The following is a 16,724-nucleotide window of genomic DNA, read 5'->3' as shown; positions in this document are numbered from 1 at the left end:
TGTGCATCCCCACTTCCACCCAAACCAACTTCTGCCCACCCCAGAGCAGACAATCCCACAGCTCTTTCCACCTGGAGGTGCAAGAATTCTCCTTTTCCAGCTCAGTTTTGCTCTGCTCTAATGCTGAATTACCTCCAACGCAGCAGCAGCCACACCACTCCAGAAAGAAATCAATGCTCCCTTTGCTCCCAGCCCTGAATGCAAGGACTGCATGATCAGCCTCCCAGAACAGACATTTGGGACTGCACATCTGGGCACCACATGAGAGGCCACCTCAGCTATTAAATTATTTTGCAACCATCCCTCTCAGACCCAGCTCTGGGGATTTTTTTTTTCCTTTGTTTTTCTACCAAAATAAAAAAAAAATTAAAAAAGAGAGAGAGTGATTTTTTAGTTGATAAGATGTTAATTAATAAAATTTCAGCTGCATTAATGGGATGATTTCCAGTCCTAAAAATCCCCCTCTACACTCAGACACTTTATCCAGAGGGTTTTGGGGTGCTGGTGCTCTCTGTTCCTGCCATCAGCCCTGGGACTGGTTTCTCCCCTCACTGACTCCCAGCTGCCTCTGGGCACTCCAACACCTTTCTAAGACACCCAGAAAAAGAGAAAAAAACCCCAAAACCTCCAGAACAGCAAGGAAAGAGGAAGTGGATTCAGTGGTGGCAGCTCTGAGGGGCTAAAGGAGGAGAATTCCCACTGCCCAGCAGCTCCTCAGAGGGGACCTGCACTCCACTGAGGGTGTGGGGCATTTCATTGACTCTGTTTCCCCTGCCTTTAATTTCCAAACCTGCCCAGTGCATGCAGGGAGAAAATGTCCATGAAATGATGTGGAGATGAAACTGAGTCCCAGTAGGAGCCAAAAAGGCCAGAGCAGAAGTTTTCCCCCTGTCCCACCCCAGCCCCTGCAGCAAGAGCTGAAACCTCTGCCAAAGCCTGGATTTCAGGGAGGGAATCACAAAATCCCCAAATCCACCACGATGGCACCCATGGAGGCAAACATCAGCTCAGGAGCAAACATCAAACATCGTTCAGAAGCACAAAAGGATTTTGGCAGAGGTGGAAAAAACCCTGAGAACTTCAGGCTCCCTCCAACCTGGGAACTGCCTCTTGTTTTCCACTTCAACCAAAAAATTTCCTCGAGGAAAAATCAGGGAAATGACATTTGGGACAACTTTTCTGCAGTGAAATGCTCTCAAAACCCCCCTGGGGTGGGTTCTGGCCAGGACTGGAGTTTCAGAGAGGGGCTGAAGCCCTGGGCTGGTGCCATGTGTCAGTTCAGGATTCACATTTCTCCCTCTTTCTTTCAGGTTTGCCTTGGAAGTCCCAACAATCATTCAGAGGAGCACCCAGGGTATTTTCTGTGCTGGAGCTGCTCTCACCCCTCCCTCCCTCTGCAGGACTGCAAAGCCCTGCAAGGGCCAGATCTTGGCTTTATTGCTGCTGGGGGCCAAGGAAAAGGGTGAGCCCCATAAACACAGAGATGCCAAGATACCAGGAGGCTGCAGCTGGAATGCCCAGCCCTGGCTGCTTTGTTCCCTGGGAATATTCCATAGATTGCCAGAGATCACATGAGGAGAGTGGAGGTGCAAAAAATACCATTTAATTTCTTATTACATCCCTGTGCCCCTCCCATCAATCCAAAATCTTTTTATTCACATTTCTGCTCTGATTTGACACCTCCTGTTCTGCTTTTTCCCCTCTACAGGTGCTACCAAAATATTTCTGCACAAAAAATCTTCGGGGTGAGAAAACCAAACATTTATGGCTGTGGCACACGGACCCACTGGAACCCAAACCCCACAGAAAACAACCAGATTTAACTGCAAACTTTAAATTCTATTTGGCCCACAGGCTCCACAAATGTGGCTCCACAGGCCAGGGTGGTTGAATTTTCACTAAATTCAGCTATCCCCGGCTAATTTAGTGCTTTCTGCAGCAGCAGCTCCCAGAAAATCACCTGGAAATTAAATGTACCCAGCTCCAGAGTGCTCTGCATTCCTGTGAATCCTGGCTTTCCCTGCTGGCCCCACTGCCCTGCCCCACAGCAGAAACCCCAGGGCAGCTGCTCCTGGCTCAGCCCTTCTGCAGGATGAGCCCTGAATTCCCAGGGAAGGCAGTCAATTGGAATTATGCAAACTCCTGTGTCATAAAGCCCCCCTGTGCTGCAGAACCCTGAGCTGAGCAGCCTGAACTGCAGGAAACCACCCCAAACCATCACCCTCATCACAGGGTGACCGAAACCCCAAAACCTCACCCAAAACCTCACCCAGGTGGGAGGAGGGGGCCTGGAAATCCCTGTAGCCCAGGGACTCACTGCCAGCCCAAGGCTCCCAGCAGAGCTCTCCTCCAGCACAGGATGCTCAGCTTTCCTCCAAGGGAACCCAGGAGCAGCAAGTTTTTCCCAGGGAAGTGGATTTAGGATTTAGGATTCCCTAAATCCAGTTCTTGATGAGCTGTGTGGGGCAGGAGGCAAAGGCTGCAGGGCAGGAGAGAAAACCCCCCTGTGAGAGGGGCCAGCAGCTTCAGCTCAGGACTTGCAGTGTTTTAACCTCATTTAAACTTGTTTTTAAATCTATAAAAGCTGAGCAGGAAAGTAAATGTGATACAACATAAAATTAAATTAAATTAAAAAACATAATCCCCCAGCCTGCCCACCAAAATGAGTTTTCAGCACAAACCCAAACCTTTTGCCCATCCACACACAAATTTCCAGGGCTCAGCTCCAAAAACACTCCCAGGCCATCAAGGTGAGGCTTTTGCATTCAGGTTCACAAACAGAGATGTCATTGTAAGTGGTTTAGAAGCCCAGCAAATTTTCATATCCATGCCAGCGTGTGTGACCAAAGGGATTACCCACAATGGCTCACCTGATTAGTTATACAAATTCCTGCCCTTTATTTCTGTGGGGTTTTTTTTTCTTTATTTTTTTCTTTTTTTTTTTTTTCTTTCCCCCTTTTTAATCCAAGACCGTGCAGAATGCCAGGCAGGAGAATGGGCTGTGTGCTGGAATGTCTGAGGGCTGCAGCCTTGGGATTTATATTCCATGCTGAATTCATTGTTCTCCCTCCTACCCCTGCTGCCCTCTAAACCACGCTGCAGCCATGACAGAAATAAATTAGCCCGAGGTACAGGTCACACCTTCAAGGGCAGGCAGAACTCTGGGTAAAATCAATAGAGGAGATGGGAGTCTCTAACAGCTGAAGCAGAAAGAATGACACATTGAGGGCTTTACACATCCCCAGACAAAGGCACTTTGGAGAAACCCCGGTCCCTGCTGCCTGGGGAGCACAAAGCTCGTTTTTCCAGCCACCTGAACCCCGAGAGCAGCTCAGAAAAGCCCCATTTCCATGGAGAATTTGCATCTCGATGCAGAAAGTTCCATTTCTTTGCACCTCTGCCCTGAAGGGGATTCAGATGCTGAACCCTGGCCCGGGTTGCAACTCTAAAACCTTTTTTTGCAGTGAGCTGGATCTGCACTGAACTCCAGCTTAAATTTTGCAGCACTCCCCAACCCCTCAAGGGGTTTTCTCAAACCCAAAAACCTGCCCTGAACTTTGGTGAACTCCACGAGGCACCAACAGCCACTGAAATACGTGTGGCACTCCTGATTTTAATTTGTGATTTGAAAGCAATGGATAACACATCCGAAATCATTGAGAGCCTCCAACTCAGGCCTCAGAATTTCTGAATGCCAGCTCCTGTGAAACCAGGAGAGGGAGATTGATCAGGGTTTGGCTTTGGGAAGATTGATGCAGGAGTCAAGTGGGTTTTGCTAATGTCCCCATGGTGAGTTAATATTAACTCTCAGAGTGAGGCTCACAACCTGTTCAGACACTTCACAGATCCCACGGGGCTCCCACCTGCCTTGCCAGGTTCCTAAAAGCTTTAAAGGCTGATTTAAGCTCCCACAATGCTTCTAAAAATAGGAGTTAAACTTCTCAGTCCCGCAGGAGTTCCTGGAATTGCTGCCCAGGAGGTTTCTCAACAGACAGAGCTAAAAGCTTTTCTCCTCTCCTGTCCCTCCCAGACTTCTCCAGAGACAACTTTGGCCCAAATGCAGCTGGATCTAAACCCAAATGAACCCTGATTTTCTGCAAAGCCAGCAGAAAAATGTCAAATAAATAACTTTCCCCTGACCTCTTTGTTTGTTTGCTTTTTTAAAAAAACCCCACACAACATCAACACTTGTCTTGTGCTTTGATCTCATGTCAGACTCACACTTCCACCCATGGCAAGAGAAATTCTGTTTGTACTTACATTTGTGGAGCCAAACAGAATTGTTTCCATTTCCACTGCTACCTGCAAAAAGGAAGGCAGGAATTCACCATGAACACCAGGAATTGTTTCCATTTCCATTGCTACCTGCAAAAGGGAAGAGAGGAATTCACCATTAGCACCAGGAATTGTTTCCATTTCCATTGCTACCTGCAAAAGGGAAGAGAGGAATTCACTATGAACACCAGGAATTGTTTCCATTTCCATTGCTACCTGCAAAAAGGAAGAGAGGAATTCACCATGAACACCAGGAATTGTTTCCATTTCCATTGCTACCTGCAAAAAGGAAGGCAGGAATTCACCATGAACACCAAGAATTGTTTCCATTTCCACTGCTACCTGCAAAAGGAAGAGAGGAATTCACCATGAACACCAAGAATTGTTTCCATTTCCACTGCTACCTGCAAAAGGAAGAGAGGAATTCACCATGAACACCAAGAATTGTTTCCATTTCCATTGCTACCTGCAAAAAGGAAGAGAGGAATTCACCATGAACACCAGGAATTGTTTCCATTTCCATTGCTACCTGCAAAAGGAAGAGAGGAATTCACCATGAACACCAGGAATTGTTTCCATTTCCATTGCTACCTGCAAAAGGAAGGCAGAAATTCACCATGAACACCAGGAATTGTTTCCATTTCCATTGCTACCTGCAAAAAGGAAGAGAGGAATTCACCATGAACACCAGGAATTGTTTCCATTTCCACTGCTACCTGCAAAAGGGAAGGCAGGAATTCACCATGAACACCAGGAATTGTTTCCATTTCCACTGCTACCTGCAAAAAGGAGGAGAGGAATTCACCATGAACACCAGGAATTGTTTCCATTTCCACTGCTACCTGCAAAAGGAAGGCAGGAATTCACCATGAACACCAGGAATTGTTTTCTGCCCCATGTCTCAAATGATGCAGCAACACCTGCAACACCTCAGTGCCTTTGAGGAAAATTTGGGGTAAATTCAACAGCTTGGGGAAAAGGTTTTCTTTTGAACCTGTAAAGAAGTTTTATTTTGAACTTTTCCAACTCCTCCATGGCTCATTCCCTGCAGCAACTTCCACGTGCTCCTCCTGGGGACAGGGAAGGTGGGGAAGGAACATTCTGGATGTTCCCAGGGGTGCTCCAGGGCAAACATCAGGCAGAGGAGCCTCCAGGGACCTGCCCTGCTCTTCCCTGGTTCTTCTCAAGGACCAGAGGGGGATGATAATGCACATTTCTGCCTGAGACACCTCAAACACTGCCTCAGGCACCACTTGCAGTTCTCCCCTTACACTTCTGCTCCAGACACGAGAAAATGCCATTTTTAATGCCTCCTCCAAGGAGATTCCACGTCCTCATCTGCTGCAGCTTCCTCCAAAATAATCATCCCTGCTTTTCCACCTCCCTGAGCCCTCCCACATGGAGAGTCCTGCTCTGGGGAGAACATCCCAACAACCACAAGCTTTACCTGCAGGTCACATTCAGGAACGTGACTGTTCCTAAATCCCATTCAGGATGCAGGAATGACCCATCAGACCCCCCCCACGTGGGGCTGCTTCCCTCATCCCAGCTGCCCCTCTTTCCCAGGGTGTTTCAGATGGATCTTGACATCCTGATCCTCAAAATGCTCTGAGAAATGCCCATCTTCAAAAAAAAAAATTAAAAATAAAAAAATAATAAAGATGTGTGAGCACTGGGAGGTGCCTAAGTGCTCCAGAATTCCAAGAGAGGAGCAGCCCTGCAGCTCAAGGAGATGGGATCCAGCCCATTCCTCTCCTCCAAATTTCACCTCTGCCTCTGGATTGTGGCTGGATTCAGATGGAGACACCTCCATTTCAAAGAGCAAAACCATCCATGGAACTTTGGAGGGACACACGAAGGTTTTTCCCCCTATTTAAATAGTTCCAAAACCCCAGGATTCAGCCCAAAAACGGAAGACAGAAAACGAGGTTAAGCACATTTGCAATGGTTTGCTCCACTCTGGAGGTAAATGCAAGCTGAGGAAAGGTAAATGAAACCTTGGAAAGACCTGGGCCTTTCCAGGAACTGTGGAATTCCCCTCCCTGGGTTTAGAAATAAAGAAGGATTTCAATGCAACCAGCAAACAGGAGCAGACTTGCCTTGGGAATACCTGGAGAGGTGGAGGAAGAAACACATCTCTGTTTGAGGATGGAAACAAAGGAGGACAGGGGACTGAAGGGATTATTGGCCCAAACCTGGCTGATCCTCATGGGATGGAGCTGAGTGTTTCACATCACAGCTGAAGGTCTTGGCTCCTTGGGCCAAGAGTTGTTTTCTACTTGAAACATTTGCAAACCTACAAATTGCAAAATCTCAGCTCTGGGGAGGGAAATTAAATAATCACGAAATATTTCCTGTCCTGAAAAGTAATTTCCACATGAAATGGGTTTGCACAAAGCTGGATCTGTGCAATCTGGGTACCTGCAAAGGAACAATGGGGACCTGAGTGCTCCACATCACAGGTGAAAGTCTGGTTATGGTTAAAAGTGGAAAAGCAGTTTTCCACTTCCAACTTTTTCAAACCTACAGATTGCAAAATTTCAGTGCAAAATTTCCTCCTGGGGAGGAAAATTAAATAATCACAAAATATCTCCTGTCCTGAATTATAATTTCCACATGATGTGGGTTTGTGCAAAGCTGGATCTGTGCAATCTGGGTACCTGCAAAGGAACAATGGGGACCTGAGTGCTCCACATCACAGGTGAAAGTCTGGTTATGGTTAAAAGTGGAAAAGTTGTTTTCCACTTCCAACTTTTTCAAACCTACAGATTGCAAACTCTCAACCCTGGGGAGGGAAATTAAATAAACATGAAATATTTCTTGTCCTGAACTATAATTTTACACATGAAATGGGTTTGTGCAAAGCTGGATCTGTGCAATCTGGGTACCTGCAAAGGAACAATGGGGAGGCCACGTTGTTTGTGCCTGGATGAGGACAATGGATCTGGGATCAATCTCAGGCACCACAAGTCTGTGTTCAGCACTCACACAGGGATGTGCAGCTTTGCAGCCTGGGTTTATTCCCCTCTCCAAGCACAAGGCATTTTTTTGTCTCCCATAAATATGCAAAGTGTCTGGCAAAGGACCCTCCCCATTTCCCAGGAAATGGAGGGCTGGAATGGCCAGGGGGAGAGAGCCCCGTGGCCTCACCGTGTCCATCTGCAGCACCACCACCCCCAGCAGGCCCCCAAATCAAAAGGCAGAGACATTTCCCCAGCCTTGCCTCATCAAAACCTCCCTTGGATCCCAGGGGGTGCGCGTGGGGAAAGATCAGAGAGCTCCAGCTTTGGGTTTTTGCAGATTCCTTCTGCCTGGCCTGGCTGCTCCCCGTCCCTGCCCGGGCTCCAGGCAGGTAATCCCAGTGGGAATCCCTCAGGAGATCCAGCAAAACCCACTCCTCCTCTCCCCCTCTGCACAGGGCGGGTTGTGCAGAGGTTTTTTAGCAAAATTGGTGGAGTTTGCAAAGATATTTTCCACTCCTAGTGCTCCAGCCAGGAGTTATTCATCATACCTGCTATCCCTTGTTTCCCACTGGGATCCTCTGCATGGCACAACTCCCAGTTTAGAACAACCAAATAATAAATATACAGCTTTTAAACACAAGGATTTCACATTTCCACGTGGCTAAGTCATTTCTTCAGCTTCTAAAACAAATATCCAAGTCTGTACCCACTCCTCAAACACACAAAATTAAATCCTAATTTTGATAAACCACATCACTATTCCCAAGTATATCCCAGGACAAAATTTAACACCAGGAGCTGCCAAATGTTTCTGACCCACTTCAAACAATCATTAACTACAGGCAGTTTCTAATTATTTAAGTCCATTTCACTTCTTATTCAGTGGTCATTTTGTTTCTTGGCCATTTGGCCTACATTCAGAAAAATATCCATTAGGCAGCACAAAGTCTCACAAAAAGAAGAAAAATTCTCTTTTCCCATTCAAAGGTTGGGAATATTTTCAATCCTTGAGAGACAGGAGTTCTAAATATGCTTTTAAAAGCAAAAAGGTAGAGAGCACTTAAAAATTGAAAAACTTTAAAAAATTCAGCCACCGAGTAAAATTCAGTGATCGACTCAAATTGCTTTCTCTCACCTCTCTGCTAAAAGTTTTGCAATTCCTTTTTCCAGAAAGAACTGGAAAATGTATGAAAAGGCAAAAGCCATCGATGCTGGGCTGGGAGCAATCACATGAACAAGCCACAAGATTTGCTTGATAACACAGAGTTTATTATTCAAGAACGAGTCTCGTTTTCAGCTCTGAGGCAGAGGGCGGGGAGAGAAAGGGGGGACCAGGCTGTGAAAGCACACGCTGGAAGCCCAGGATTGCATTCAGAGGGAAAAGAAGAAAGAGAAGAAAAAGTAAAGGAAACAAAACCTCTGTTCTATCAGCCAGTCGACTTTGCAAAAGTTCGGCTCAGCTCCCAGCAAATTTGGGCTGGTTTCACTCAAACCGAGTTTACCTTCAGCAGAGAGAATGAACAAGCAGAGAACTGCTGAACTTTTTTTTCTGGTTTTTTTTTTTTCTCTTTTTTCCCCCAAAAAAAGTTCAGCTGTGCTGGAGATGGGAAGGGATAGAGGAGAGCAGAAACAGGGGAGTTCAAAAGTCACAAAAGCTGCTCGCAAAGTTCCTCTGCGCCCCCTCGTACTGACCTAAGCAGTCTTCGCTTCACAGGTAGCAAAGTTTTGTCTCCTTCTCCAGGGCGAGATTCCCACTGGCAGGAAAGCATCAAAAGAACATTGTTTGCACTCCTCTGAGGAGGAGGGAAGGGGAAAAAAGCAGCCCAGGCAGGTAGGGTTTCTTCCTGAAAAGTAAATCCGGCGTTCTGGACCGAGTTCAAACCTCGGGCTTGACAGGCAGGGCAGAGGAGCCTTTTGCACTGAGCATGCTTCGTCCTGCACTGCCTGCACACTTAATGAACATTACTTCCTTCCCAGTGGTTACTCCTAGCAGAAATCCACACCCCCTCTTTGAGAAGTGAGGAATGCAGCTGAAACCAAAGTCCAGAAAACATGCCCGGCACCCAGACAAGGCCCCACGGATCAATAAACTCAGGTTGTGACCCGCAGGTCAGTTTGTCAAACAGGACATCAGGGTGAGTTTTTTCTACACTTGGTGGAGTTTGCTTTATGCCTCAGCTAATGCTGCTCGCTCCCCAGAGAAAATAAAACTGGGCTGCCTTTTAGAGAATGATTAAATGCTCCAATAACAGATGGGAATTCTCTTTCAAATCTTGTCTTTCCAAACCTGCTGCAAAGTGAGGGAAGAAGTTGTGCTGCTTTTTTTTTTCCAGACTGAACTCGGTTCTTGGACTCCTGAACAAAAGCTGTTTGAATTTGTCGTAGGGAAGGAGTATCTGGTGACTGGAAAAAAAAAAAAAAAAAAAGAAAAAAAAAGCTCCTTTTATTTAGTTAGGGTCTAATCCTGTTCCGTTTGCAATCACATGGAGTTTTGTCATTACCTCCAGTGGGAATAGAGCTGGGGTTTTAGATTACAAATGCTTGCAGGCAAGAGCTGTGTCTACTCCAGTGACCTGCACAGGCCAGACTGGTTTTGGCACTTCCATTTGCAATTTACACCATTGCTGTGCCTGAGCCCTGCGCTGCAGCAAACCCCCCTTCCCCAAATTCACAGGGAATTGCTGAAGAGAGGCAATTTTGCAAAATTGCATGGGCTGTTTTTAAAGGTTTCCATTGTATTTCCAGGGTTTTTTCCACTTTGCTCTCATGCCTCAACCCTCCTCCGCAAGAGGAGCAGAAATTTTGGTCCTGGAGTCTCTGCTGGCCCCGTCACAGCCTCCAGGACAAAGCCAAGTGCAGGAATTAAAATGAAATAGCACAGGCCATGATACTGTCAGGGTGAGGAGCACTAATCCCAGTCACAACTGCAGGGGACATCACACATTTAAAATGGGTTAAAACTCCTCCTGACCTCGGTGTCTGAGCAAAGCCAGGCTCCAAGGGCTGCAGGTCCTGCAGGGAGCAGGACAAGCCCCGACAGAAATTGCATTTCTGGAGCCCAAGTGGCCCAGGCCTTGAGAACACAGACCCAGTTCAGCCTGCAGATTGTGACAGAGCACGGGGGGAACAGATTCACACAAATCCAGCTCAGAACCACTTTGCTCCTCAGGGCAGCCAAGTGAGGTCATTCCTTTAAAAAGTTGTTTCCTTGCCCACACATCTCTGGTTTCCCTTGTTTCCTTCGGGACCGTGGAAGAAAAAGTCCAAATCCTACATGACAAAACCAAGCTGTGCTGCACTTCCAGGGCACACAGAGCTGAGGAGGGTTTGGAAAGCCCCAGAGAAAGTTTTTGGCTGGTTTGGAGAAGCAGCCAGGGCAGGCTAATTAAACCCAAATGCAGCGACCAAAAAGCTTTTCTCTTTTCTCATTTCCACTTCAGATCCCAAAATTTCCCTTGCTCAGGAAAGTCCCTGCTTCCCCTCAGAGGCACAAAGTCCCTAACAGGGGACTTTCCTAACAGGCAGCTAAATTGGGATTTTATCTCCTCTGGACCATCTCAGGAGCTTTTCTGGGATGTGCCAAGGACTAAAATCAGGTGTTTATTGATGTCCATGGAGAGCAGGGGGACAGGGGCTGAAAGGATTCACCCTGAGCTCTGAACTGATAACACAGAGTGGGGATTTCAGACTTCCTCGTGTCCCTCAGCTCTTCAGAGAGTCCTAAAATGGTTTTGGTTGGAAATTGATTAATTATGTTAAAAATGTTATCTTCTTATATAAAATATAAATTATATCTATAAGTATATATTTAAATATATGTATTTAAATAAACACGTCTATAAATTAATATATAAAATATATAGTATAGAAATACATAAATAGATTCTGTACTAAAGATAGAATAGAATAGAATAGAATAATAGAATAGAATAATAGAATAGAATAGAATAGAATAATGCAATATAATGCAATATAATGCAATATAATGTAATATAATATGATATAATATAATATAATATAATATAATATAATATAATATAATATAATATAATATAATATAATATAATATAATATAATATAATATAATATAATATAATATAATGCAATATAATATAACATGATATAATGCAATATAATATAACATGATATAATGCAATATAATATAATGCAATATAATATAAAATAACATAATATAATATAATATAATATAATACAATATAATATAATATAATATAATATAATATAATATAATATAATATAATATAATATAATATAATATAATATAATATAATATAATATAATATAATATAATATAATATAATATAATATAATATAATGCAATATAATATAACATGATATAATGCAATATAATATAATATAATATAACATGATATAATGCAATATAATATAATGCAATATAATATAATATAATACAATATAATATAATATAATATAATATAATATAATATAATATAATATAATATAATATAATATAAATCAGCCCTCTGAAGCATGGAGCCAAGATTCTCATCTCCTCCCTTGCCGGGGCCGCCTGCAAATCCCACAGCCAGGCCCGGGCACCATCCAGCAGGAGCATCCATTGTTCTTCCAGCTCTGCCACTTCCAAGGAGCGCCAAACCTCCTCCTCCTCCTCCTCCTCCTCCTCCTCTCCCGGAGCCAGCAGCTCCAGCTGGGGCAGCTTTGCCTCCCTCTTCTCCTCCTCAGGATGCACAGAAGCGTTCCTGCTCTCCCTCCTGACACCAGTGGAGCCTGAGCTGATCCTGCTCTCCCTCCTGACACCAGAGGAGTCTGAGCTGTTCCTGCTCTCCCTCCTGACACCAGAGGAGCCTGAGCTGTTCCTGCTCTATCTCCTGACACCAGAGGAGCCTGAGCTGTTCCTGCTCTCCTTCCTGACACCAGAGGAGCCTGAGCTGTTCCTGCTCTATCTCCTGACACCAGTGGAGCCTGAGCTGTTCCTGCTCTCCCTCCTGACACCAGGGGAGCCTGAGCTGTTCCTGCTCTCCCTCCTGACACCAGTGGAGCCTGAGCTGTTCCTGCTCTCCCTCCTGACACCAGAGGAGCCTGAGCTGTTCCTGCTCTCCCTCCTGACACCAGGGGAGCCTGAGCTGTTCCTGCTCTCCCTCCTGACACCAGTGGAGCCTGAGCTGTTCCTGCTCTCCCTCCTGACACCAGTGGAGCCTGAGCTGTTCCTGCTCTCCCTCCTGACACCAGTGGAGCCTGAGCTGTTCCTGCTCTCCCTCCTGACACCAGTGGAGCCTGAGCTGTTCCTGCTCTCCCTCCTGACACCAGTGGAGCCTGAGCTGTTCCTGCTCTCCCTCCTGACACCAGTGGAGCCTGAGCTGTTCCTGCTCTCCCTCCTGACACCAGTGGAGCCTCAGCTGTTCCTGCTCTATCTCCTGACACCAGAGGAGCCTGAGCTGTTCCTGCTCTCCTTCCTGACACCAGGGGAGCCTGAACTGTTCCTGCTCTCCCTCCTGACACCAGTGGAGCCTGAGCTGTTCCTGCTCTCCTTCCTGACACCAGGGGAGCCTGAGCTGTTCCTGCTCTCCCTCCTGACACCAGTGGAGCCTGAGCTGTTCCTGCTCTCCTTCCTGACACCAGGGGAGCCTGAGCTGTTCCTGCTCTCCCTCCTGACACCAGTGGAGCCTGAGCTGTTCCTGCTCTCCCTCCTGACACCAGTGGAGCCTGAGCTGTTCCTGCTCTCCTTCCTGACACCAGAGGAGCCTGAGCTGTTCCTGCTCTCCCTCCTGACACCAGTGGAGCCTGAGCTGTTCCTGCTCTCCCTCCTGACACCAGTGGAGCCTGAGCTGTTCCTGCTCTCCCTCCTGACACCAGGGGAGCCTGAGCTGTTCCTGCTCTCCCTCCTGACACCAGTGGAGCCTGAGCTGTTCCTGCTCTCCCTCCTGACACCAGAGGAGCCTGAGCTGTTCCTGCTCTCCTTCCTGACACCAGAGGAGCCTGAGCTGTTCCTGCTCTCCTTCCTGACACCAGAGGAGCCTGAACTGTTCCTGCTCTCCCTCCTGACACCAGAGGAGCCTGAGCTGTTCCTGCTCTCCCTCCTGACACCAGTGGAGCCTCAGCTGTTCCTGCTCTATCTCCTGACACCAGAGGAGCCTGAGCTGTTCCTGCTCTCCTTCCTGACACCAGGGGAGCCTGAACTGTTCCTGCTCTCCCTCCTGACACCAGTGGAGCCTGAGCTGTTCCTGCTCTCCCTCCTGACACCAGTGGAGCCTCAGCTGTTCCTGCTCTCCCTCCTGACACCAGTGGAGCCTGAGCTGTTCCTGCTCTCCCTCCTGACACCAGGGGAGCCTGAGCTGTTCCTGCTCTCCCTCCTGACACCAGAGGAGCCTGAGCTGTTCCTGCTCTCCTTCCTGACACCAGAGGAGCCTGAGCTGTTCCTGCTCTCCCTCCTGACACCAGGGGAGCCTGAGCTGTTCCTGCTCTCCCTCCTGACACCAGAGGAGCCTGGATCGCTGCCCACTGTGCTGCCAGAGCTGAACCGTGGCCGTGCTGTTCCCAGCATCTCCCTTGCCCGGGGGCTGCAGAGGCATCCCGATCTTTCCAGCCTATGCCAGCAGCAGGCTCGGCTGCGTGTGCCAGCCCGGCCCCACCTGCCCGTGCTGCCCTGCGGCCGCTGGAAGCACCACAGAGGGAGAAAACTGCATTTCCCGAGGGGTTCTGCCTGTGTGCCCATTGTTGTCAGCATCCAGCCTTCAGTCCTTGGTGGGAAAGCACAAATTAAAGCAAGGCTCTCGAGGGTGGGGTTCTGCTCCTCTGAACTGTCATCTTGGCTTTTGGCCACTGCAGAGCTTCTCAAAAAGGCTTTCAGTGACTCAGAAACCTCAAATCCCTCGGTTTTCAGCGGGAGCTGGGCTCCTGGGCTCCTGCTGGAGCTGCAAAAAGCATGTTCTGTTGTGAGTGTCTGGAGAACCATCCTGGCTTCTCCACATTTAACAGCCCCGGGACAGGCTCTGGGTGTTTGGGGCTGGGATGTAACTGGGGTGACCTCTGGAGCTCTGGGATGGGTGGAGCTGGCCCTGCTGCTCCTGCCAAGCTCATTCCAGCCTTGCACGGACAGCAAAAGGGACCCAGGAGACTTCAGGGCTGTGGACAGGACAAAGAACTCAGCCACAGCTTAGATCATGTCAGGGAGCACTAAAAACCAGAGAACTCAGCCAGAGCTTAGATCATGTCAGAGAACACTAAAAACCAGAGAACTCAGCCAGAGCTTAGATCATGTCAGGGAGCACTAAAAACCAGAGAACTCAGCCAGAGCTTAGATCATGTCAGAGAACATTAAAACCAGAGAACTCAGCCAGAGCTTAGATCATGTCAGAGAACACTAAAACCAGAGAACTCAGCCACAGCTTAGATCATGTCAGGGAGCATTAAAAACCAGAGAACTCAGCCAGAGCTTAGATCATGTCAGGGAGCACTAAAAACCAGAGAACTCAGCCACAGCTTAGATCATGTAAGAGAACACTAAAAACCAGAGAACTCAGCCAGAGTTTAGATCATGGTGTGTCCCCAATGTCCCCAAGAGAGAAGGCTCCAGGAGATCCAATGGACCAGAGAAGAGAGCCAAGGATGCCAAGGAGGGACCTGCAGAGCTGGTACCAGGCAAAGTCTGACTCAAAGGGACTTTGGGGCTGTTTCTGTTGGGAATTCAGTTAAGGAAATCAAGATTGCAAATCCTGCTAAAGAGCTCCAACCCCAGCAGGCAGAAGCAGAGGGAAGAAAAGGAGTGGAAGGGTGTGATGTGCACAAAAATGTGCCAAACTATTGGTCTCTTCCAACTTTGGGACCTATTAAATAATGAAGAATTTACTGCATTGATTTGATGGAGCACAACTAAGAGCAGCTGGCACGTTTTGCAGCGTGCAGCAGGTAACCCAGACAGGTTTAATGCTAAATTACAGGAAAGTTGGACTTTGAAGATGGTGCAAGGACGGAGCAGGAAGCACAGCAGCTCCCAAGGCTGCCCCAGCATCCCCCTGATCTTCCACACAACTTTGGGCCAGGCACTTCCCATCCCTGATTAAAAGTGATCAAAGGTTGCTGTGATAAAGCTGAGGCAGCAAATAATGCAGCCAAGATGCAGCCACAGAATTCCAGGGGGCTCAACTTCGTTTAACAAATTAAATTAATGATGATTTTTTTTTTCCAGTGTCTTGTTGTAGGGTAATAAATGGCAGCAGGCATTTCCCTGTGACAACCTCTGCTTTTATATTCCAGGAAAAATAAAGCTGATGGGAGGAGGAGAAAAAGACAAACTGCACAAGCAGCAGCATTGAGCTCAGGGAATTTAATTTTTCTCTCTCTCAGGAGAGAGCTGTCTCAAGGCTAAATGTTTTGTGTGCACAGGTACATGTGATAAATACTCGTGGAGAGATGTTGAAGTGCAATTCTTCTGAAGGAGCTGAGCTGCATCACTTGTGCTGCATTCCTAACCTGAAAAGAGCTCAACTTCAATAAGACATGATACTTTAAAAGAGAAGGGAAGAGAAGAAAGGGAAAAAAAAAGGGGGGGGAATCAAGATTTGTTTGTAATTTCATCAAATACACACCCCCTGCCTTTTCAAGCCACTGCCTGCTTGCTGATTTATTCCAAGGACTCTCCTTTCTTCTCAATATCTCCCTTATCCTTTCTTTGCCTGTTGGTAACTTGGCTTATCCCATTTAAGCAGTTTGCAGGGTCAGAGTGAGTGTCAGGGGATGTTTGTCTTGTGTCCCATGAATTTAAAAGTCCCTTGTCCTGCAGATGCTGCTGTCCCTTGGCTGCATCACCCCCTTAACTGTGCACCACACACAATACTTGGGGTTTTATTTTTATTTTTTTATGAGCTCTTTGAGTGATGTTAACATTTTTTTAAGGTGTCTGGATGAATTCACACAGCTCCAGATCACCACAGCCCTGCCTTGAGCAGTGAAAGCTTTTCATTTGCTGCAGAGGAAAATGCAATAAATACCCACAGCATCTCCAGCAGGCAGGACTTTGTCTGGTGTTTACTTGGAAACCACTCTCAGATGTGTTCCTGCCATAAACCCCTAATTGTAAAAGACTAAAACTCTTGGTATGGAGTGCTACACCTCGTGGTAAAGTGTTTGTAGCCTTTTTTTTTTCTTTTGACTTTTAAACAAACAATTGCATACAAACAAGGTTTAGAGAAACAAATAATAATAAAAAAAATCACTCCAGACTGCTTCACACACTTCTGCTGGGGGTTTATTTCCCTGCCAGCATGCAGGGAGTTCACACAATTAAATTGAAATTATTAATGAATATAACCTGTGCAGCAGGAGAGAAGCCCAGGGATTTCAGCTGCAATTTCAGGAGCTTTGGGTGCTGCTCTGCCATCCCTGCCCAGGGAGGTGCTGCATTCACCTCTTTGCTGAGCCACCAGAGCACTTTGGGTCCCTCAGACAGAGAAACTGCTCCAAAGAAAGCCAAAACACATTGCAGAG

General features: G+C 47.0%; 2 protein-coding genes across 3 annotated transcripts in view; one reads left to right on the top strand and one right to left on the bottom strand.

Moving 5' to 3' along the window:
* Nucleotides 1-4,386, bottom strand: part of LOC132338084 (uncharacterized) — a 139,524-nt gene extending 135,138 nt beyond the window's left edge. For both annotated transcript variants that reach the window (XR_009489357.1, XM_059867250.1), the window contains exon 1: nucleotides 4,261-4,386. The gene's annotated coding sequence lies outside the window, so the exon portion shown is untranslated. The remainder of the gene's footprint in view (nucleotides 1-4,260) is intronic.
* A 4,702-nt stretch (nucleotides 4,387-9,088) lies between these two features.
* On the top strand, nucleotides 9,089-14,890 carry LOC132337944 (microtubule-actin cross-linking factor 1, isoforms 6/7-like). Its single transcript, XM_059867002.1, has 3 exons — nucleotides 9,089-9,373; nucleotides 11,851-12,937; nucleotides 14,801-14,890. The coding sequence occupies exons 1-3, from the start codon at nucleotides 9,291-9,293 to the stop codon at nucleotides 14,888-14,890; spliced, it is 1,260 nt and encodes a 419-aa protein (XP_059722985.1). The 5' UTR covers nucleotides 9,089-9,290.
* Nucleotides 14,891-16,724: the final 1,834 nt, after the last annotated feature.

The sequence above is a fragment of the Haemorhous mexicanus genome, chromosome 24, assembly GCF_027477595.1.
Source record: "Haemorhous mexicanus isolate bHaeMex1 chromosome 24, bHaeMex1.pri, whole genome shotgun sequence".
Taxonomy (NCBI): domain Eukaryota; kingdom Metazoa; phylum Chordata; class Aves; order Passeriformes; family Fringillidae; genus Haemorhous; species Haemorhous mexicanus.
This window is presented reverse-complemented; position numbering and strand designations above follow the sequence as displayed.

What these genes read in the sequence shown, in the direction of transcription:
- LOC132337944 (XM_059867002.1), top strand. Translation starts at nt 9,291, where the DNA reads ATGCCCGGCACCCAGACAAGGCCCCACGGATCAATAAACTCAGGTTGT. An exon ending in TTGTCAAACAGGACATCAGG is followed by an intron (nt 9,374 to 11,850) that starts GTGAGTTTTTTC and finishes TTGTTCTTCCAG; the next exon opens with CTCTGCCACTTCCAAGGAGC. An exon ending in TGCTCTCCCTCCTGACACCA is followed by an intron (nt 12,938 to 14,800) that starts GTGGAGCCTGAG and finishes AATGTCCCCAAG; the next exon opens with AGAGAAGGCTCCAGGAGATC.